Source organism: Mustela nigripes, chromosome 2, assembly GCF_022355385.1.
Source record: "Mustela nigripes isolate SB6536 chromosome 2, MUSNIG.SB6536, whole genome shotgun sequence".
Lineage (NCBI taxonomy): Eukaryota > Metazoa > Chordata > Mammalia > Carnivora > Mustelidae > Mustela > Mustela nigripes.
Genome location: NC_081558.1, coordinates 127,727,861 through 127,752,756, shown reverse-complemented (window position 1 = coordinate 127,752,756; position 24,896 = coordinate 127,727,861). Strand labels below are relative to the sequence as shown.

General features: G+C 37.4%; 1 protein-coding gene across 1 annotated transcript in view; it reads right to left on the bottom strand.

Moving 5' to 3' along the window:
- The window catches only part of WDR49 (WD repeat domain 49), a 134,507-nt gene that overhangs the window by 101,132 nt on the left and 8,479 nt on the right, over positions 1 to 24,896 (bottom strand). The window contains exons 3-5 of the mRNA XM_059388061.1: positions 13,620 to 14,060; positions 7,750 to 7,926; positions 6,244 to 6,418 (exon numbers count right to left, since the gene is read on the bottom strand). Coding sequence (XP_059244044.1) covers positions 6,244 to 6,418; positions 7,750 to 7,926; positions 13,620 to 14,060 — 793 coding nt within the window. The remainder of the gene's footprint in view (positions 1 to 6,243; positions 6,419 to 7,749; positions 7,927 to 13,619; positions 14,061 to 24,896) is intronic.

The window sequence follows — 24,896 nt, the reverse complement described above, 5'->3', positions numbered from 1 at the left end:
AAGGGTGTTCTCCTTTCAGAGGTACCAGGAGAACCCTAAAAATCTAAAAATTGAAATAAGAGAAAATCTTACAAAAACTCTTCACCGTTCTATATTCTGTACTTTCTCCTTTTTAAATTATCTTCTCTATTCATTTTCCTCGATATCCATTCATATAGTATTATTAAACTAAATATTTAGGGGCACTTGGGTGGCTCAGTGGGTTAAAGCCTCTGCCTTCCCGCTCAGGGCTCAGGTCATGATCCCAGGGTCCTGGGATCGAGCCCCGCGTTGGGCTCTCTGCTCAGCAGGGAGCCTGCTTCCCTTCCTCTCTCTCTACCTGCCTCTCTGCCTACTTGTGATCTCTGTCTGTCAAAGAAATAAATAAAATCTTAAAAAAAAAAAACTAAATATTTATAATTTTTTTACCCCAATCACTCTTAACCAGAAGTAACCCCTTATTTAACATAATTCATATCTACTAATATTTAGCAGAATTTCTTTTGGTATCTCCCTTTTCTTTTGCAATATTTTTCAATAGTATTTATCCAAGGTCTTAGTCTATTCAGGCTGCTATAATAAAACAGACTGGGTGGCTTAAGTAATAGATGTTTATTTTTCACAGTTTTGGAGACTAGAAAGTCCAAGATCAAGGTGCTGACAGATTCAGTGCCTGGTAAGGGTTCATTTCCTGGTTCATGGGTGGCCTAATTCTTGCTGTGTCCTAACATTAGGAAGAACCAAGAGACTCTCTGGGGTCTCTTATAAGACATGAATTCTATTCATGGGAGCTAAACTCTCCAGACCTAACCACTTCCCAAAGGCACTCTCTTCTAATCCCATCATATTGGGGTTAGAATGTCAACATACAAATTTGGGAGGGGGACACAAATAGTTGGTCCATGACATTCTGTCCCTCCCCCCATCCATACCCTTTTCAAATGCAAATTATACCCAATAGTCTCAAAAGTCTTACTTAATGCATTTCAGCATCAACTCTAGAGTCTAAATTCAAAAAGTCTCATCTAAATCAGGTAAGTGGGGGGCACCTGGTGGCTCAGTGGGTTAAGCCTCTGCCTTTGGCTCAGGTCATGATCTCGGGGTCCTGGGATCAAGCCCATATCAGGCTCTCTTCTCTGCAGAGAGCCAGCCTGCTTCCTCCTCTCTCTCTGCCTGCCTCTCTGCCTACTTGTGATCTCTCTCTGTGTCAAATAAATAAAATTTTAAAAAATAATAATAATAAAAATAAATCAGGTAAGGATAAGATTTAGGATACAATTCATCCTGAGGACAATTCCTTTCCAAGCTGTGAACTTAGGAAATCAAAGAAGTTGTTTACTTCCTGAAAAAGTGGTGCAACAGGCCTGTGATAGGAACTCCCACTGCAAAAGGGAGAAATAGGAAAGAAGAAAGGGGTAATAGATAACAAGGAAATACAAAGTCTAACCGGGAGAACTCCATTAAACCTTAATAGCCAACAATAATCCTCTCTGGCTTGATCTCTGCCTTTCAAATCCACTGGAGTGGCAGTGTTATGCCCATGGCTTGGTGGGTGCTGTCCATACTGTGACAGTGACCCCACCCATGCCACAGTTCTTCAAGTGACCCACTGCTGTTCTGGATCCTCTGAGTGTGGCCACACCACAACTCTCTGCAGAACTCTCACCCCTTGGGAACTAGGGGCTGAGGCAGTCGGCCCCACAGGAACCAGAAAGGCAGCCTCAGCCTTTGAAACCACTTTGCAACATCTTAGAAGAAAAGAAACAGGAACTTGTAGACATGGAAATAAAATCTAGCTAACCTAAAGCACAGTGATTTAAAACAATTCTTTAAAAGACTGAATAAAAATGTATAAGGTCTCCATAATTTGTAGGGTAATATGAAACATCTAAGATATATATAATAGGAGTCCTAAGGAAAAAAAGGGGGGACAGAAAATGTTGGAAAATATAACAATAGAAAAATTTCCAAATTTAATGAAAACCACAGCACCATATATCTAAGAATCTCAATGAGTTCCAAGCAGAATAAGCACACACACATACATACATACACACATACACCAAGAAAACTGAAGCACATCAAAAGTAAGTTGCTAAAAACGAGTGAGAAAGGGAAATATTAACAAAACAATACACATGTGTTAGGTAAGGAGAAGAAAGGACATATCGTACGGTCTAAGAAGATTGTTTCAGTTTTCAGTTTATGTATACATGGGGTTTGCAAGTGAGGCATCCAAATTTCCTATGGGTTTGAGAGTTAATGACAGGCAGGACAAAAGTTCTTATGCAGGTACAAAAATTTTTAGGATTGTTTCACAGTTTGAGGAGCATCTGAAAGCAAGATCTTTTTTTTTTTTTTTTTTTAAGATTTTATTTATGTGACAGAGAGAGACACAGCAAGAGAGGGAACACAAGCAGTGGAAGTGGGAGAGGAAGGACCAGGCTTTCCAATGTGGGGCTCAATCCCAGGACCCTGGGATCATGACCTGAGCTGAAGGCAGATGCTTAACAACTGAGCCACCCAGGCGCCCCATGAAAGCAAGATTCTTAAGAAACCAGGAGCAAAGCCCAAATTGAGAACCCTTCAAATAATGTAAGCAAAAATGCATCTGAATTAAGTAAAAAAAGAAGCAGAATAAGCAGTTTGGTAAAGGCAAGGGAAGTTTCAGGAACAATAGTGGCGAGAAAGACTGTTCTTTGGTGACAAGATCTGGACTATCCCAGAATAAGGGATCCTTTAGAGATAGTCCACTTTGAAAAGGGGAGCAGGGAAGAATCTGACCATTGGGCCCAAGAGGGCATCCATGATCTGCAAAGAGAAACTGATGCTTCTGTAGGACATGCGAAAATGACTCATCATTCCACATGTTCCGACCTCAAGTCCTTGAAGATTCCTATTTCAGAAGATTGCTTATTTCTTTCCTAGCTTTATCATTTTTACCTTCTCATAATCAAAAGCCTTCTAACTAACCAATCTGACTGCAGTTTCATTCTTTGTCCTCCAACCTATGCCAAACAGAACTCCCAAACAAATCTTTCTTAAATGCCATGCGCATTGGGTCTAATTGTCCTCAAAACCCTTCAGTACTTCTCTGTTTCACTTTCTAGCAAGCATAAAGTGGGCAAGCTGCCAAGATTTCCAACATATGTCCCTATTTGATCTATTCACATTTATTTGCTCAATACTCAGCCTCCAATCTAGCCATGCTCATCTCGCACCCCCATCATTAGGTCTGCTTGTCTCCCTTTACTCATGTTCACCATGCTCTCTTTTTCCCTCCAACTACCCTCCTCCAAGGAGTACCACCCACCCTTAAAGATTTTCCTCATAAATTTGCTGCTTAAGCATTACTGTAGGAGTTAATTTCTTGTTTATATAGGTTAGTAGTTAATTTTCAATACCATTGTACAATATTCTAACAATTTATTTTATATTAGTCTTTATTCTTGCTCATATCCTCCGTTTCTTGAGGGATATAATTAATCTTTCTTCTAAAGTCTCCAATGCCTAAGACAGTTTTAAAGCACATAAAAGATAAATAATTATTGATTGACTGACACACGGAGTCTGGAATTTAAACAAACTGACTAAAGTAAATGTGTTTTTTCAGCTATTTTTCCAAAAATAATTACAATGAGTTTTTATTCACAGAGCTAAGACATGTGTAATCCAAATTAGATAGCAAAGATCCCTGATATTTCTTTTACATGTAAAACTTTTTTGTAGCCAATTCCTAATCGCAGTGATTTAGAAGCCAGAGTCCAAAGTTAGATTTCTTTGGTCATAAACATGAATTATAGTGCTGATACTAAACCAAGTTCCCCATGTTCTTTTGTCAGTAGATGAGGGAACGAAAGATCAGAATTATATTTTGGAAACATGATGAACAATGAATTCACATGGACCTATAGAAAAATTCTTGTCCCACAACGTTACAGACTTAACAGACTTGTAAGTGGTTACTTTACAGCTGAGTTGGTTTTGGAGAGGTTTCAATGAAACTATGACAAGGTCTAGAGTGGGAACCTTCTGAGTATTTCAAGAAGAGAGTATTTCATATTTAGTATTTCCTATTCAGAAAAAATAATATTAAATTTAAACTGTACTTGTTCATATTCCCAACCTTTTCAATAACAGATAATCCACTACAAGTAGTTTTAGGAACTATTACTTTATTACTATACTATTTATTACTATTACTTTATTACTATTACTTTATTACTATAGTCCATCTAGTCGTTTTATATATTAAAATATCATGCTTGTAAAAATAAACTAAAGGACTTGCACCAAAATAAAGCGCTTTTTCACAGCAAAGGAAATAAGATGAAAAGGCAACCGACTGAATGGAATAAGTTATTTGCAAATGATATATCCAATATGGAATTAGTATCCGAAATATATAAAGAGCTTTTATAACTCATACAAAAAATAACAATAATCTGGGGTGCCTGGGTGGCTCAGTGGGTTAAAGCCTCTGCCTTTGGCTCAGGTCATGATCCCAGGACCGTAGGATGGAGCCTGAATCCATCTCTCTGCTCAGCGGGAAGCCTGCTTCCCTTCCTCTCTCTGCCTGCCTCTCTGCCTACTTGTGATCTCTGTCTGTCAAAGAAATAAATAAAATCTTAAAAAAATAACAATAATCCAATTAAAAAATGGACAGGGGATATGAATAGTTATTTTTCCAAAGAAGACACACAGATGGCTAACAGACACGTGAAAAGATGTTCAATATCACTAATCATCAGGGAAATGCAAATCGAAACTACACTGAGCTACCACCCCACTCCTATCAGAATGGCTAAAAACAAAAGCAAGCAACAAGTACTGGTGAGGATGCCAAGTAAAAGGAACGCTCATACACTGTTGGTGGGAAGGCAAACTGGTGCAGCTGCTGTGGGAAACAGTATGGATATTATTCAAAAAATTAAAATAGTAACACCATGATCCAGTAATTCTACTACTAAGTATTTATCCCCCCAAAAACCAAAAATACTCATTCAAAAAGATACGCACTTCTATGTTTATGGCATTATTTACAATAGATAACATATGGAAAATAAAGATGTGGTGTATATATACATACATACACACATACAATGGAACACTTGGCCATAAAAAAAAAATGAGAGCTTCCAATTTGCAACAACATGGATGGACCTAGAGGATATTATGCTAAGTGAAATAAATCAAACAGGGAAATTCAAATGCCATAAGATTTCACTTAAATGTGGAATCTAAAAAATAAAACAAATGAATAAACAAACAAACAAAAAGCAGAAACAAACCCATAAGGACAGAGAACAAACTGAAGATTGCTGGGGCTGGGGGATGGACAAAATGGGTGAAAGGGAGAGGGAGATACAGACTTCCAGTTAGGGAATGAATAAATCATGGGAATAAAAGTTTCGGCATAAGGAATAATGTCAAAGATATTGTAATAACGTTGTATGGTAGCAGAAAGTAGCTACACTTGTGGTGAACACAGTAGAATACACAGACTTAGGAATAGACCTATGACATAATAGTCAAAGAGATTGTTAATTTCCATTCCTTTCAATGGGCACAATTTAATGTAGCAATTTAGAAGTGTAAAAATGACCATAGTCTGTAGGGTCTGGACAAAAGGAGATATCAGAGCAGATATTGCACATACAAACCATCACATGCAAATTTTGTAAAAATTAGATATATTTTTGTATCTCACTGGTGGTAAGGTTTTATGAAAGTTCTAACTTTCCATAAATGCTGTTTTATAGCAATCCTATCACACAGAGAGCTACTGCTCAAGTACTCTAGATCAGAGGAACTCAGTCATTATATCAGCAAAGAGGAAAAAAAAGAAAATTAAGACGATCCATTTTGAAGATAATCAAACTAAAAAATACCCTTTCATGAAAACATGAAGAAAACAAAGGAGTGATTTTGAGGGAACATCTTACAGTCTCTAAACAGTCCCAGACGTGACCAGAGGAGATTTTTAGAATCAGAGCTGGGTTGAAGTTAAATGGATTCTGTGACCATTTTCTCTCTTCTCTTGAGATATTTTGAATGCACGGTTCTCCTGCATTAACTGCATTACATTTTAGGAGGAAAGAAAAGAAAAGAAAAAATTCCTGCTAGTGTTCAGGAGTAACAGACTGTCCAGACAACCAATAACTGATTTTGAGACTAACATTTTGTGGCAAACATTTTCATCAACGAATATAAATGTGGAAATTGACGGTAACTATTTCTTTCATTACTGTTCAAATTCAGTACCTTGCCTGACCCAGTCTCCATGATGAAGATTATGCTCTAATGTATAGCAGCATTTGTGATATCCAGAGAGCAGTTCTGCCCAGCTAATGGTCACAGTGCCTTCCTCATCTTCGTGTGCACTAGCAGGACGCTCAAACAGGAAAATCAAGGCCATCGTGAAAGCAATTGCTTGAACCTTAAATGAGATGTTAAAAGAAAAACAAACATTGGCAGTGTAATTGTTGTAAAAGATCTGATGTATGAACATTTCGCTTAGCGAAGTAAGTCAATCGGAGAAAGACAACTATCATATGATCTCCCTGATATGAGGAAGTGGAGATGCAACATGGGGGGTTAAGGGGGTAGGAGAAGAGTAAATGAAACAAGATGGGACTGGGAGGGAGACAAACCATAAGTGACTCTTAATCTCACAAAACAAACTGAGGGTTGCTGGGGGGGGGGGGGGTGGGAGAAGGGGGGTGGGATTATGGACATTGGGAAGGGTATGTGCTATGGGGAGCGCTGTGAAGTGTGTAAACCTGGTGATTCACAGATCTGTACCCCTGGGGATAAAAGTATATTATATGTTTATAAAAAATAAAAAAATTTAAAAATTTAAAAATTAAAAAAAAAGATCCAATGTTCCTTAAGATTAACAAGGAATAGGGGCGCCTGGGTGGCTCAGTCGGTTAAGTGTCTGCCTTCAGCTCAGGTCATGATCCCAGAGTCCTAGGATCAAGCCTCACATCAGACTCCCTGCTGAGCGGGGAGCCTACTTCTCCCTCTTCCCTCTGTCTGCTGCTCCCTCCGGTTGTGCTCGCTCTCCCTCTCTTTGTCAAATAAATAAATAAAATCTTTTTTTTAAAGATTAATAAGGAATAGATATTGAATTAATGGGGATTTCCTCAGCATTATTTAAAGGATGCAGGCAGTTATAGTAAAAGAACAAGAACCATGTTGGTAAAGCAATTACCAAGGGCAGTTCATTATTTGCTTTTATGATACACTTGTTATTAAGCACACAAGGAATGCAAAGTTTTCACAATTAGGAAAGGAAATTGTTCAAAGTAGACTACTTCAGAGTTCATGGGCATATTCTCATGTCATTCAGGAAGTAATAATCTTGCAGCAGTTGGGTGGAATGTGATAGGAAGATGAATCATCATATCCAATGTCTGGGTTTCTGTGCTGCCTTCTCAAATGCATCTATCCCATTGTTACATGATACAGGAAACAAGCACTACCCAGGAGGCTGATATGAGGATGCTTTTGAATGAAAAGAAGAATAATTAGTTTGAAAGTGTCCTAAGGGATAACTTTAGGTATTTAATAATTGGCAAGAAAACTACATGAAGATTGGTTTCATAAGCAAGAAAAGGAACTGTTACCTCATCCACATTTTCCGTGTCCAGCATGTGTGGCCTTCACACCTATAAATTCCGAGGTCACCCTCTTTGTATTCTATTTCTATACTGAGCTACAGTTTGATGATTAATCCATAGTTCAATCTTTACTTCCCTCACTTACCTTTCCAGTTATGTCCCCAAAAGAAAGAACTGACTCGTTGGCATCAAGGGGGTCATACCAATATTCCATACAAACTGGCGTTCCTTTGAGGCCTTGGAGTTTATATTGACAAGGAAATTCTCCTTTGGACAGCAGATCATAGAAACAAATCTCTTTACTCGTAAAAGCCACTGCTATCTAAAGTAGCAAAGAGAAAATCAGAAAGTATTTCTGATGAATTTAGGGAAGTGGGTATACAAAGGAGACATGCAAATCTTAGCACCAAAGCAGACACTGTTCCCTGAGGGTCACTAACAGTATTACAGAACACAGTATGGGGGCACAACTGCACTTTATTCTAACTTTGGACACTAACCAAGAAAAAAAATTCTTCCCATTAAAGGCATCTGACCATGCTTTCTTTTGTATCCCCACTGCATGCACCTGCCAACCTCTTCCATCCGTGGGAGATGAGATGATTAATCACATAGAAAAAACAAAGACAGAGGATGACAGCACCACACAGCCATACCAGAAGCTTTACAAACCATGTTTTACAAAGCAAGCATAGGCTTTCATAAAAATCAGTTGATAAAAACTCTAAGTAGCGCTCACAAGTCAGATAAAATCCCAAAACTATTTTTAAAAGGGTAAATAAATTTGATGATAAAATTGGCAAAACTTTAAGCTAACCCAAGATTTTAAAAAAAGTGAAAATACATATTGCTAAAATAAGAAATAGAAGAGTGCCCTATTAATGACCTGTTAGAAACAAAACAGGATGGGACGCCTGGGTGGCTCAGTTGGTTAAGCGGCTGCCTTTGGCTCAGGTCATGATCCCAGCGTCCTGGGATCGAGTCTCACATCGGGCTCCTTGCTTGGCAGGGAGCCTGCTTCTCCCTCTGCCTCTGCCTGTCACTCTGTCTGCCTGTGCTTGCTCTCGCTTCTCTCTCTATGACCAAAAAAAAAAAAAAAAAAAAAAACTGAAAAAAAAAAAAAGAAACAAAACAGGATGATAAGAGAATATCATAAACAATGGAAAGCCAACAAAGTACGTAACCTAGATGAAACTCCCAGACAAAAACATTACCTAAACTAACTCAAAACCAAATAGAAATTCTCAGCAGACATAGAGTAAGTAAAACAATTGAAACGATAATCAAAACAAATTCTCACAAAGAAAATACAGGCCCAGATGGTTGTACTAATAAATGGGACCAAACATTTGAAGAATTAACACGAATGCTTCTCAAACTCTCCAAAAAAAAAAAAAAAAAAAGTCGAGGAAATACTTCCCAAATCATTTTATGAAATCAGTACTATCTCATTACCAAAACCACACAAAGACATCACCAAAAAACTGCAGCTCCATCTTCCTAATGAATAGAGATGTAAAAATCTTCAATTAAACACTAGCAAAGAGAATTCAACAACTTATAAAAAAATTACATACCGTGATAAGTAACCCTGATATTTATTCTAGAATGCAAGGCTACTTTAACATACAAATATCATCAACGTAATATTCTATAGTAATACAATAAAGGACAAAAACTGTATGATTATCTCAGTAGATACCAAAAAAAGCATTAGACAAAAATCCAACACATTTTCATGAAAAAAAAAAAAATGCTCAATAAACCAGGAAGAGAAGGAAACTTCTTCAACCTGATATACACAAAAAACCCATAGCTGCTATCATACTTAATGGTGGAAATGGTGGAAAACCAAATGTATCCTTCCTAAGATCAGGAACATGATGAGGATGTTCACTCTCACCAGTACTATTCAGCGCCACACTGGAATTTCCAGAAAGGGAAATTGGGCAAGAAAGGACATAAGAGCATCCAGATGAGAACGGAAGAAGTTAGACTATCTTTATTAGTGGATGACATGATCTTAAACATAGAAAATCCTAGATAATAACAACAACAATAAAGTAATCAAAACCAATAAATGAGTTCAGGGAAGTTGCTGGGTATGAGATCATTTTCTAAAAATCTATTTTACTTCTACACACTATTGATGAACAATCTGAAAATGATATTACCAAAAACAGTGTTAGGAAAACACAAAGACAAAACACATGCTGTGATACAGATTTTGTAAATTATCCACCTGATAAATGTATATATCCAGAATATATAAAGAACTCTCAAAACTCCACAAAGTAAACCCAACAATAAAATGGGCAAAAGATTTAAACACACACCTCACCAAAGAGGATGTATAAGTAGCAAATCAGTATATGAAATATATATTCAATATTATGAGTCATTAGGAAAATGTGAATTCAAACCATAGTAAGATAAAAAATATATATATAAACCTATTAAAATGGTTAAAATAGGGGCAGCTGGGTAGCTCAATGGGTTAAGCCTCTGCCTTCAGCTCAGGTCATGGTCTTGGGGTCCTGGGATCGAGCCCCGCATCCATCTCTCTGCTCGGTGGGGAGCCTGCTTCCCTCTCTCTCTCTCTCTCTGCCTGCCTCTCTGCCTACTTGTGATCTCTCTCTGTCAAATAAATGAACAAAATCTTAAAAAAAAAAATGGCTAAAATAAAGAGGTGGGAAAACAACAACAACAAACAAACCCTGACTATACCAAATGTTGGTTAGGATGTGCTATATTCACATCATAAAATATAACACAACAATAAAAAGATAAACAACTGATATATCTCAAAATAACCAAGCCAAGTTAAAGAAATCAGACCAAAAAGAGTACATACTGTATAATGTCAGTTATATAAAACTCTGGAAAATGCTAACTATTGTGTGGTGACAGTCTATCAGTCACTACCTGACAAGGAGAGATGGGAGGGAATAGATAGGGTTTTACAAAAAGGTACAAGGAAACTTTGGAGGATGATGAGTATGTTCATTATCTCCTTTGTACTGTTGATTTTTCACAGTATCTAAATGTATCTGCTTGGTTTTATCCACTTTTAATTTGTGCAGTGCATTTTATGTAATTATACCTCAATAAACCTATTTGAGAAAAGAAGAAAAAAGCAACATTCTTTAAACTGCCTTGTTGAATAAGTGCAAAGGAAAGACTAAGAGTTAGTCATCAGTCCTGGAAAGAAGAAATAATGCAACATAATCATAACACAATAAAACATCACAAATATTATATGATAATAAAGCAGAGTGCTGCACACAGATATAAAAGAAACTCTGGACTTGAATTATGCTGTAATCGATACAGTTAACATTAACACCAGATCCTCAGCAAGAAGGAACTGGATACTATATCAGCTACATTCTAGAAGCAGCAAGGACTCTGAAACAGATCCTGAAACCAAGCAGCCTCTGTTTACAAATCTTGCAACACTGATTACATCCTTTGTGACCTGGGGCAAATTCCGCAACCTCGCCTTGCCTAGACTCTCATTCTTAAAGTGGGAATAATACCCATCTATGGTGACCTTGAGAAGATTAATAGAACAGGGCATGTCACCTAGGAAATGAATGATGATAATGATGATGATTCTTTATGTTCAAGGCATTAGAGCATACCATTTCCCACTAAAAACAACCCAGGTCTTTGGAGAAATGGCTGATTCTGGGTGTGGCATAATAAATAGGCAAGATGATCCTAGAACATTTTGTCGTACCAGAGAGCAAGGAAGTTTTCAAAGACAAATATGGTTGCATCAGAAAAGACTCAGAACTGCTTTGTATCCATCCCAGTGTCCAAAGATGGTACAATTTTAAGGCTGGCTTAATAATTCAGTGGACTGAAACAAATCAGGTTATTTAAACTCATGAGTTTCTAATGACACTGATAACAATAGTGATAGTAGTATTCATTTTTCATCTTTAGAGGATTTTTGAATGCTGGTAAATAAAAGTAAAGAATTAGTCATTCATCCTGCATTTGATCTATGTCAATTGTTGATTAGCCTCTATTTGATCTATATTATAGCTAAATAATTGGCAAGGGGAGTTTTCTATAGAGGTATTTCAGCTTGTAAAGAGGAAATCATGAAACTAGAAAGTCCTCATCTTGCAACCTCTAAACAAATTGATAGATGAAGGAATAATCAGTGATAACTGATAATGTCCCAAGTAGAGAGAGCAGCCATTTTGTGCCTCCTGACTGAGGAACCCCTATTCCAGAACAAACCACTCTAAAACTGATCAAGTTTTTAGATTTGACTACCAATATACTGGAAATATGGGGAACAAGTGAACAAGTTAAACAGCTAACTCTATCTAAATACAGTCCAGAAAATCCAGACTGTGGGAAACTCTTAAGGACAAACACCTAGTGTCTTTAACAAAAAGAGCAAGAGCAAAAACAAAACAAGGCAGGACACCTGGGTGGCTCAGTCGGTTGGGCAGCTGCCTTCAGCACTGGGGTCATGATCCCTGAGCCCTGGGATCAAGTGCTGCATTGGGCTCCTTGCTCATCTGGGAGCCTGCTTCTCTCTCCGCCTCTGCCTGCCACTCTGCCTGCTTATGCACGCTCTCTCTCTCTGACAGATGAATAAAATCTTTAAAAAAAAAAACACACAAAATAAAACAATGCAACAATAAAGAAGAGGTGGAAAAAAACATGTAGATCAAAAGAGACCAATCAGGGGTGCCTGGGTGGTTCAGTGGGTTAAGCCGCTGCCTTCAGCTCAGGTCATGATCCCTCAGGGTCCTGGAATCAAGTCCCGCATTGGGCTCTCTGCTCAGCAGGGAGCCTGCTTCCCCCCCCCCTCTCTCTGCCTGCCTCTCCCTCTACTTGTGATTTCTCTCTGTCAAATAAATAGATAAAATCTTAAAAAAAAAAAAAAGAGACCAATCAACAATTCACAATGGTTTGGATCCTATTCTGATCATGATTCAAACAAACTAACAAGGAATTAACAGATGATCAAAAAATTATAAGACAAGAAGATATGGACATGACTAAATATTTGATGATTGTAAGGAATTATTATAATTGATATTAAATATGTTTATACTAAAAAGGGAGACTTTTTTTAGGAAGATGAAATATTTACAGATTAAATAATTGCGTATCTTGGGTTTCAAAAGTGGGGAGATATAGATGAAACTAGATTGGCTGTGAATTGGAAATTGTTAAGGGTAAATATTGGTTTTTAATACTATTATCTCTGCCTGCTTGTGCATTTAAAAACTTTCATAGAAGGTCTGACATCTGCTTAATATAAAATACTAAGAATTTAGATTCCTTAAGCTTCATCATCCCCTCATAAACTGATTTTTCTTTCAATATGTTATCTGACTTATTGGTAGAGTCATACGAGGATATTTGTACTTAGTGGGCCCTCCCCATCACAATTAAGAAACTGACTAGAACAGTGGTTAAAATCAGATAAGCAATTCCCTGTAATTGTACTGAGTTGTGCCCATGCGTTGTTAGAGCCTCTCAGCTCTGCATATAGACCCACGAATCTACTAGAGAGTCAGAAATGTCTTACGAGCCAGCCATGCAGCATGGACATATTTGGGATGGAGCCAAGAATCTGAGTCACTATCAGCTGTGTCCTTTAAAGGTGCCCAAGAAAACAGTTTAGGAAATCCAGCAGCCCACTTGGCTCCACTTACATTCCCTCCAGGTCAGAGGAGAGGCACAGAATGGTATTACAGGTCTCTGTCACTGCCAGTGACAGTCAGGAGCCCTATCCCATCATATTTTTCCCCTTTTAAAGAAGTAAGTTCAGGGCACCTGAGTGGCTCAGTTGGTTAAGTGTCTGATCCCGGGGTCCTGAGACTGAGTCCCGCATCCGGCTCCCTGCTCAGTGGGGAGTCTTCTCCCTTTGCCCCTCAACCCCACTCATGAGTTCTCTCTCTCTCTCTCTCTCAAATAAACAAAAATTTTTTTTTAATCTTAAAAAATAAAGTAGTAAATTCATTTATTAAGACTTGGTACCTTGTTTACATTTTCCAAAGAAACCAGGCTTGTCACCCACAGGTGTTTAAGCTTGGTGGCGTCTGAAGTGATGGGAAGTATTTCTTGCAGCTTTAAATTCTCTCCCCAGATTCCCAATAAACCTTCCTTACTGATGGTCAGATAACGACTTGAACTTTTTAAGAAAATTACTTTTTGAATGGTGTCCTTGTGTTTCACTGGGAGGAATTCAAGGTCTTTCCACTGGGGAACCACAGTTGCCTTTGCTTGTTCATCTTTCTCATAAAGTGCTAACAGCATAAATGAAGCCAGTTTGTCCCAGTTAATGAAGCCCTCTTGGGCCACATCCACTTTGTCAAAGAGCTCTCCATATTCTTCCTTTGTGCCCCAACCAACAATCTCTGTCATCCTTTGCATAAACTCTTCTCTGGACATGCAAATGATTTGACATGGGTCTGAGGGCTAGAAATAGGAATAAAAAAAAGACAACCATGAACACATCCATAAGTACCAGAGCACTGTCCCATCCCCAGATGTGGACCTAATTATCAATTCTTCCAAGACACAAAGACAAACAAACATTTTTTACTTTATAACAGGACTTTATTTAAGTTAATTGGGACCAGAGAACATATAATTGACAGGGCTACAAGCTGACATATTTTTTTAATGACTTTATTTATTTGACAGAGAGAGACACAGCGAGAGAGGGAACACAAGCAGGGGGGGTGGGAGAGGGAGAGACAGACTCCCCGCTGAACAGAAAGCCTAATGCGGGGCTCGATTCTAGGACCCTGGAATCATGACCTGAGCCAAAGGCAGACCCTTAACAACTGAGCCACCCAGGGGCACCCAAGCTGACATTTTTGTTAACAAATATCCTTATAACTGGAAAAGGGAGGCAGGAGGGTCAGAGATTTGAGATGATAATGGAAGCAGCAGTCGGAGTAATGTGGCGCTTCAGTCCAAAAAGTGCAAGCACCTCTGGAAACAGGAAAAGACAAGGAAACAGAGTCTCTGCTAAAGCCTCCAGATGGAAGGCCATCCTGACAACAGGTGGATTTTAGCCCTGTAAAACCCATTTTGGACTTCTGACCTCCAAAGTAAGATAATACATTTGTGTGTTTGAAGCTACTAAGTTTGTGGTAATTTGCTATAGCATCAGTAGGAAACTAGTATAGTGGTTTACAGATGATGGGTGAACAGAGTTTAGCATGGCCAGTAAAATTATATGACACTGAAACTAATCCAAAAGCATGAAGTCCACTATGGTAAATACACCATGACGGTGAAACCATATATGATTGAGTTTTGTTATTAGTGGTATTTATGCTCTATAAAGACTTTGCAAATACTTACATTAGTAGATATGGAACTATAGTTTTGAGAGGAAATACAGAATTATGTTTCTATGAGCCTCTGGTCACAATATTTTTATCACTTAATCAATTCATAATTTGTTTTGTGGGTTTCCATTGAAAGACACTTAATTTAATATAGTTAATTTACTAATACCGAATTCATGACCAATTGAACAAAGCTTATCTAACACATATATATTCCCCATGAGACACATCATAGTCTTCTTGTACTTAGGAACACTAAACAGAACTTTACCACCACACCTGGGGACCATTTTGAACAGTGAAGTCACCAACGAAAACACAAAATGGGAAAAGAACCTGGCACTAAGTAGACCACAAATAGGATACTTGTTTGGAGAATGAGGGCTAGAATAAAAAGGCAGAGTGTCATGTTGTTTGACCTCCCTCTGGAATATGTACAGTGAAGTGAAGTCTTTCTCCACTCTGTGCATGTCTGCAAATGACCATGAAAGTATCTCCAGTATTAATTTTTTGGGGTATAAATAAATTTTAACAAGTAGGCAAACTCACAAATATAAAAACTGTTCATAATAAGAATATTATATATATTTTAAAGAACTTAGCTATTTATTTGACAGACAGAGATCACAAGTAGGCAGAGAGGCAGGCAGGGGAGGGGGGGAAGCAGCCTCCTCGCTGAGCAGAGAGCCCGATGTAGGGCTTGATCCCAGGACCCTGAGATCATGACCTGAGCCTAAGGCAGAGGCTTAACTTACTGAGCCACCCAGGCGCCCTGAGAATATTATATTTTTAATATTATTACTATTGAGGAACGCCTGGGTGGCTCAGTAGGTTAAGCGTTTGCCTTTGGCTCAGGTCAGGATTGAAACTGCCTCCCCCCCCCTCATTCTGCCTGCTGCTCTGCCAACTTGTGATCCTCTCTCTGTCAAATAAGTAAGATCTTAAAAATATATATAATACTCTCATTATGCACAGTTTTTGTATTTGTGAGTTTACCTACTTGCTAAGATTTATTTATAACCCAAAAAATTAATACTGGAGACACTTTCATGGTCTTTTGCAGACATGAACAGAGGGGAAAAGATTTCAGCCTCCAGTGTACATATTCATACCTCACAAAAGAAGGTGAACAGATATGCACAAAGCCTATGAAAAGAAGCTCCACATCATATGTCACCAGGGAAATGCAAATTAAAGCATCAAGATGTCACTACACACCCTATTAGAATGGCCAAAAATCTGGAACACTGACAAGAGTAAATGTCGACAAGGATCCAGAACAGAAACTCTCATGCATTGCTGATGGGAATGTAACATCATACAGCCTCTTTGGAAGACAGTTTGGTGATTTCTTAGAAAACTGATCATATTCTTTTTATGTGACCCAGCAAGCATGCTCCTTGGTATTAACCCAAATGAACGGAAAACTTGGGTCTTCAGGGTGTTTATTGTAGCTTTACTCATAATTGCCAATACCTGGAAGCACCCAAGTTGATGTCCTTCAATAGGTGAATGGATGAATAAATTGGGTGCATCAAAGAACAGAATATTCTGTTAAAAAGTGCTAAAAAGAAGGGAGCTCTCAAACCATGAAAAGACCTGGAGGAAATGTAAACACATACTACTAAGTGAAGGAAGCCAGTCTGAGAAGGTTGTGTGGTAGGATTCCAACTACGTGAAATTCTAGAAAAGGCAAAACCATAGAGACAGTAAAATGTTCAATGGTTGCCAGGGGTTGGAGTGGGGAAGATGAATAGGCAGAGCACAGAGGATTTTCAGGGCAGTGAAACCACCCTGTATGATGCCATCATGGTGGATATATGTCAACATGCACTTGTCCAAACCCCACAGGATGTGTAAGACCAAGAATGAGTCCTAATGTAAAATGCGGCCTTTGGGTGATTATGATATGTCAATGTAGGTTCATCCATAGTAACAAACGTACCCCTCTGGTGGGGTGTGTGGATGAAGGGGGAGGCTGGGCATGCTTCAGGGTAGGGGATATACCGGTAATCTCTCTACTTTTCCCTTAATTCTGTCGTGAGTCTAAAACTACTCTAAAAATATAAAGGTTTAATTGAAAAAAAAAAAAAAAAAGATGAACCAAGGTATTATGTGTGCAAAAACTAAGTAATCAAGTGTTTAATAGAATTTGGTCTAGGCTTTTAATTAATTGACTTAACTTTCGGAGAAATAATTGGTATCCAGCCCTTTGAACTACTCAGAAGTCCATCACTCTTTTCTTTGTTAAATTATTTTTAGTCCAAAAAGTTTAGAGAGATGGAAATTTTTCAGTGACCCAGATTTCAAGTGTGGAGAAAGAAATCTGATCCTCAAAACACTCCATCTGAGCCAAACTGCAAACTGTTTCTGAACGATAAGTCAATGTTGATCTTTCATTTCAAAACTGTTACATAATGACATCAATGAGTCTCTTATATTTATGTTATTATCTTATATTATGTTTAAAACATTATAAAGCTGAATCTCAGAGTATTTTCTTATGAGTTAGTGACTTTTTTTTCAGGAACAGGAAACTGTTTTGACTGATAAATACCAAAATAAGTCTTTTTTATATCCTAGAATAGGAATTGCAAATGGACCATAAACAAAGACAACAAATTTTCTTCCCCAAAGTAACATACACAACCAACTATATAATTTCCTGTGCATTAATAATGCCAATATGCACTGGGAGAAGATTTGAGAAATACTCCTAATTTACGAAGTTTGACAGAAAAGAGCAATTATATAATATACTGGACAGTTTTATTATTGATTGTTCATTGATCTAAGTTTGAAAATAAAACCAATTTTTGCCATACCTTCAGCTAAAATTGAGAAATTTGTTTTTACTAAAAATTTCTAATGTGTTTCAAAATGCATTATGCCTTGATCAGTATGTGTTTTATGTTTATTAGTTCTATTATATTCCAGGTTTAATAAATTAGTTCAATGTACAATGAAAGTATGTGATCTTTTACAAAAACTTAAAAGCACTCATGCATTGAATTTTACCACACAGTTAATGCTCATTTTATCAATGGTTCCCACTTATGTCCTGGGAAGAGAATTAATTCACTCATTCCATTATATTATGCACATCACACATGGTGCCAAGAGGATTGTGTGGCTGTGCAGTTAGAGCTCCAAGCCTCAGCCTCAGTTATTAGGCCTCTAAATAGGGATAATGCAAACTAACTGCTAGGGTTGTTATTAGGATTAGCTGATAATTTATGCAAACCACACAGGATAATTTAAGGTGAGTATAACACATTTATACTCAATAAATGTTAATTTCCTGTTAACTAGTTTAAAGAATAGGACTCTATATACAATGTCATCATGTTAGCAATGACCCTTCTCTAAGGATTTAGCTAAATTCATTTGTTGATGCAAGTTTGTTTGTGTGTGTGTGTGTGTGTGTGTGTGTAAGGAAGTGTACATAATTACTAATTTTAGTTCATTGATCCTATCTATCAAGGGTGGCTAGCTGCTAACTAGATGCTTCTAGGAGACTTCTCAGTGGGTCCAAAGAACATGGAAAGGAGACTGCAAACAGGATCACGTGAAGCCCTGGGTTTTGCTGACCGTTGCTGTCACGGCAGCAGATACTAGTTTCGGGCTTCATATGAAATATCAGTTGTGCACATGGTTTCAGTGGCTCTTCCTCAGACAGGAAATGGTTCTAAGTGAGCCCAGCAAAAGTAAAGTTTATCTACATGTTTCCAGAAACAAAAATTCTTTCATCTAGGCAAGACCAACATTTTGTCACTGTGAGCCACTTTTTTAAAAATAAGATTTTAATTCTTTATTTATTTGAGAGAGAGAGAGAACATGAGCTGGGAGTGTGGGGAGTCCAGAGGAAAAACCAGGCTTTCCACTGAGCAAGAGGCCTGTCACGGGCTCAATCCCAGGATATTGGGATCATGACCTGAGCCGAAGGCAGACGCTTAACTGACTGAGCCACCCAGGCGCCCCGGTAAGCCACTTCTCCTACTTTATGAATTTTAGGTGAGCCAGAGGTTCTATCCTGAACTTCTTGGTAGACGGTAACTCCACAGGAAGAAAGATAAAACAGTCCCTCGATCTAAAAATGAGCTTGCATATACTATGATTTAGTTGAGATAAACTGTCAACCTGTATTAGATTCAGTACTGAATGCCAAAAGAACTTTTCTTTGAACCATCTTTAGAAAAAAAAAAAATACATGTATATATAAGTATACATATATCTCTAAATTAATACCAATTTAGTTAACATCTGGTTATTATGCTTGAATTTGCTACATAATACTTGCATGACCATAAGTCAGTGATAACAATTCTCAGGGTTTATATTAGGGTCTAATAAGATAATCTAGATGTAAGGCTATCTTCACATTAAACAATTTTATTCCAACTTTAAGTTGTTGTTGAAGTCACGTCCACAGCAAACTAGATTCACAAGCCTATATTTAGTATAGCTAGGGAAATACTAAGAGTTTAGGAAATTTGATTTCATTATAAAACAAAAGCATAAAATAATTAATTCTCGGTCCCTTCAAATGAAATTTTAATTGGACTTAATAAGAAGTATGGCTTTAATATCACGTTCTTCCCATAGACAATTTGTTCCAATTTGAATGTAGATTTTCCAAACAAAAACTCCTAAATGTTTGAAAGTATACCTTTTCACTTCTATTAGTCAAGATTCTCTGGTCTTTTGGAGGTAAAAATTAGTGACCCAGCATCTCTTAGAACTTCATTTATAATAAAAATGAATAATGTATTATCTAATAGAAAATATATTCTCATGCAGCCCTTATAAGATGATGTTTGCATGTTTATTTTGCTATGTCTATTTAACTACTGATCATTATAATAAACCAGCACCATTTCCAACTGTTCTTGCAAAAAAGCTAATACACTTGGAAAATCTGGTTGGTTCTCTCACTGGGCACAACTTTAGACATTTAGAAAATCTTCCTGTCTTCCTGAAAACCTTTCAAAGAATATTCTAAAAATCCTTTCCTTTTGCCTAGAAAGCGTTTTCTGGAGATACAATCAGTTCTCATGAGCTATCTTTAAAAAAAAAAAAAAAAAAAAAAACCCATGGACTCTGTACAACTCCCTTCAGCCTTTAAGATGTGTAAGATTTAGATTTCACTGTACCTTCTGTGAAAACTAAGCACTAAACCTGAGTGCAAACTTCCAAAAATACACCCTTTGTAAGAAACTTGACAGCCTTTTTTAAAATTGAGATCATGTACCTTCAAATAGCAAAGCGTAAGTATGCCAATACACTTCTAAAATTTCATTTCACACAAAATAATTCATATCAATTTATTAAAGAAAATACAAAACATAAGGCAAAAATTTAGAATCCTCCATAATGCCATCAACATGTCATATTTTTTTTTCTGGGCAGAAAGATAAATACCTGTGTATTATTCTTCAAATGGTGTCATGATATACATATCTCTGTGTGTTGCATTTTCCACTTTACAACAAACTGTGAAAGTGTGCCTTATACAATATATATTGGTCTTTACCATCATTTCTAATGGCTGTACAATATTTTATGGAGAAGACATGCAATTTATGGCCCCATTATTAAAAATTTCAATTGTTCCCAATGTTTTGCTGTTTTATACAAATAGCCCTGCAATGAACTTTCCAATACATACATCTTTGGTCACTTGTCCAATTATTTCCTGAGGTAAATTCCCTAGAAACAGAAATTGCTGAGTCAGAATTTAAACATTCTTAAAGCTTTTGATATATCTTACCAAATCTTCTTCCAAAGGTTTGAACAAATTTACATTTCCATCAACAAAGTATGAGACTGCTACTATACAAAACCCTCACTGAGCTCACTCATCTTAAGTCTCACCAATTGGTTGCTAAAAAATAATTCTAGGAAGCCTAAACATTTACATACTTGCTGGGAAAATGAAGCAATACATTCTCAGAGCCGACATTTAATCCTTTTAAATTCTGCCAACTTTTAGGAATGTTGTTTATATTTGTTTTTTCCTTAATTTTTTCCTATAGCAATATTTTATAATGAAATGAGGAAAGAAAGTTTTTCTCCTTTTTTCCCTACTCTGTGAATAAGGACTTGCCCAAGAAAAGACTACAAGGCCCTGTTAGAAACTAGAGAGAGACAACAATCCAATTTGCTGAGAAAATCTAGGGATTTTCTCCCATACCAAAGCTAGCAGTGGGTTAACATGTCACTGACAGAGTTCACTGCCCCCATTCACTCCTGATGAGTATGAGCTTCCAGATTCTGAAAAGTAATGTCAAATAGAACCATTTACAGGGATACTTTCACCAGTCCATGTATCTATCCATCCATCCACTGATCTATTCATAATAAAAATATATTGAGCTTATACACCACACAAGGTAGAATGGGGTAGGTTTATTTATTCATTCACTCAACAAATATTTATTAAGTAAGTGCTCCATGCCACACACTATTTTAAGCACTTAGCATCTAAGGTCTGTGCTCTTCAAACACACTTCAGTAGAAAGCCTCAGTGTGCTGGTCACAATGAATGCACATGGTGTTGGGTTACCATAAGTGATAGGAACAGAAAAATCATGCTAATTATTCTCTTCCCTAATTTCAAACTGAATTTAACATATATGCATGTCAAAAGCATTCCATAAACAGAAATCTTTCATGGACCAGAAACCTTTCCTTAGTTTGAAAGCTTTTTATTTTTTTCTTTCCTATCATTAGAATTCTGCAATGTCTTTTTTTCTCTACATGAAAAATAGTTTCTAATAGAGTTTCACAATCTTGTTTTCCCTAGGACCTGCTAGTTTTATCAAGCATTTCACTGAAAATAATATTTCTTCTGTCAAATATTTGGCATGATTTTTGGGTAATGTTCCATGACGGCTGACTGAGTACACACTATCAAAATGCACCCTTTCCCACTATCTCTATAATTAAATTTAAAATTAACATGCTGCTTTCTCATGCTTCGTTCTGTTACGCCTGCCTCAATTTCCCTTGGTTCCGAAGCCTATAGGTTATGAATATGTATTAGCGTTTGCTGTCAAACCCTGTGAACATCTTCTGGAGCAGAAGATTAGATATGCTATTTCAAAACAGATGCATCAGTTTAAATCATGCCCTGCAATGTTCACCTACCAGTGAACTTTCATGAGAGACTGAACAACAGAACAGCAGACACTACTCTGCCAGCGAAGGTTCATATAGCCTTTTTTTTCTTGCCTCAACGAATTTTAGTCAGTTTTAATTTTCATTTACAGTAGGATATCAACGATTCATGAGCTCATCAGTCTAAATGGAGTTAAAATTTCATGACTAACAAAGACATAGGCAAATGGATGCCTGAAAGCATGAAACTACTTCTACCCAATCAAACTTTGCACTTCATATCCTCCTTCTAGAAAACTCATCTCCCTTTGTGTGCCTGGGTGGCTCCAGTGGTTGGGGATCTGCCTTTAGCTCAGGTTGTGATCTCAGGGTCCTGGGATTGAGCCCTATGTCTGGCTTCCTGCTCAGCACGGAGTCTGCTTCTCCCTCTCCCTCTGCTCCTCGCCCTGCTCGTTCTCTCTCTCTTTCTCTCAAATAAATAAATAAAATCTTAAAAAAAAAAAAAAAAAAAAAAAAAGAAAGAGGAAAAGAAAACTAATCTCCCAACCAACATTTACCTGACAGAGTGATGCCCTTCCCACAGATGGCAGCTTGGATGTTACTTCCTCCAGGAAGTCTTCCAGGAGGCCCCTCCCCAATATAAGTTGGGGAGTTCCCCCAGCACTGTTCATTTCCTCAGAGGACTAAGTAGTTAACAGAATAACTGTGAGTTCATGACTTGGCTTACCCTTCTGTGAGGGAAGGTCTGATTTGAAGTGGTTTTCAACCACCTCGGGATAGATATCAGTAAGTGCCTGTTGTTAGAATGAGGAAATGAATGAATGAGCATATTTTTAATATGCTCTTCCATGTTGCAGAAGAGATGCTCATCTGTTTTGCTAGTAACTTCAAGTTTGAGAAAGAGGCCAGAGTAATGAACAATGGTCAAGTTATAGAATGATACTGTATAAAATGCGGGAAAATCAGAAAGAAGTCTAAGTTTAAGGGACAAGAATGGGTATCACACCACTCTGAACAATGTTCTGGCTCCGCCCAAACTCAAATGGAAATAGACAAATCCCTTCATTTAGATTTTTGTTTCCTTGCCTGTAAAATGAAAACAATAAATTAGGTCTCTATGGTCTCTCTCTTCTTAACACTAAAACTCAGTGAAAGGAAGTTGATGAAGAAGCACTACTTAGTAGATAATCAAAGTATTTATAAAAAGCATCGCTTTTTAACTCAGTATTATTTAAATTCAGCATTGTTAAACACACATTTAGAGCCGTACCACAGAATTTGTAGGTTATTGAGATATATTGACATTTTAATGACATTTATCTTCGGACTGAATTATGGTATAGATAAGGTGCCCACAAAGCCATTTGCTCTGCCTACCCAGCTACAAGCACAGTTCTATTTTTCCATAATTGAGACCTCGATACACACAAATACACACATTTTTCATTTTAGAATATGATTATGCACTGTTTTTCAATTTTCTGTTTTTTCACTGAACAGTAAATCTTAATTTTATAGGCCTGCCTTATTCTTTTTAATAGCTGAGTAGTAGGCACATACTATCACCTATTTGTTCACTTACTGACAAATGTTTGGGCTGTTTTAAATAGTCCATTTTACTGAGAATATTATAATGAATATTCCTTTTTTTTTTTAAAGATTTTATTTATTTATTTGACAGAGACAGATATCACAAGTAGGCTGAGAGGCAGGCTCCCCGATGAGCAGAGAGCCTGATGAGGGGATTGATCCCACAACCCTGGGATCATGACCTAAGCTGAAGGCAGAGGCTTTAACCACCAATCCACACAGGCACCCCACAATGAATATTCTTATACTTATATATTTTTCTGCACATGTCATTACTTAGGATAGCATATCAAATTGGAATTGCTCCTTTAAAAAGGAAACACTTGATACATTTTATATTTGGTACATTCTGGAAAATTGCCTACCAAAAAAGCTTTGACAACTCATAGGCTCAGTAATAGTACCCATTTCCTGGATTCTTTGCCAACAGTATAGATTAATAATCTTTTTAATATTGCCAAGCTGATGAATGCAAAGTAAGGTCTTCTTTTTTTATTAGAGTTTCAAATCAAATTCCTGATAAGTTTGAGGATCCACTCACATGATTAGCAGTCATTTGTGTGGCATTTTTCCTTAAGTGCATAAAATATGATAAAATATGTAAACATGATCTATCTAGAATAGAACTCAATGTGATATGTGTATGTGCATTAATGGGTAGAAATGAATAAAAATGCACTGGAAAGGTGCAACATGAGAGCAGTTACCAGAACAACTGTAAAGGGGACTTTGATGTGATTCAATTTTTTTACAATGAGAGTAGTGTATTCCTTCTAACCTTGCTTTGCTTTACTAACAAAGGGACTGTTGGATAAACAGGAATCAGAAAGATGAGTGAAACTGTATTTCATTGGCTATAATCTTGTTTTCTTTCCCATCTGTTTCCCAGAAATAACCCTGCTTCTTTATTTATTGTACCCACTCCACTTGTTTCTCTACCTCCTTGAAAAATTTCCCTGAGCTCAGTCTTAGACACCCTGCTCTCTCCTCCAGACAGCTCAGCTGCATCCATGGTTCTCCACGCTCTGGCATCCAGGGTTCTCATCTGACTTCCCTCTGCCTGCCTGACCCTTCTACATGCCTTTAAACAAGTATCAGCCTTGTCCTCAGGGCATCTGTAATGAGAACAACAAAAAGAACATGCAAAAAGCTACAATAAGGGGCGCCTGGGTGGCTCAGTGGGTTAGGCCGCTGCCTTCGGCTCGGGTCGTGATCTCAGGGTCCTGGGATCGAGTCCCGCATC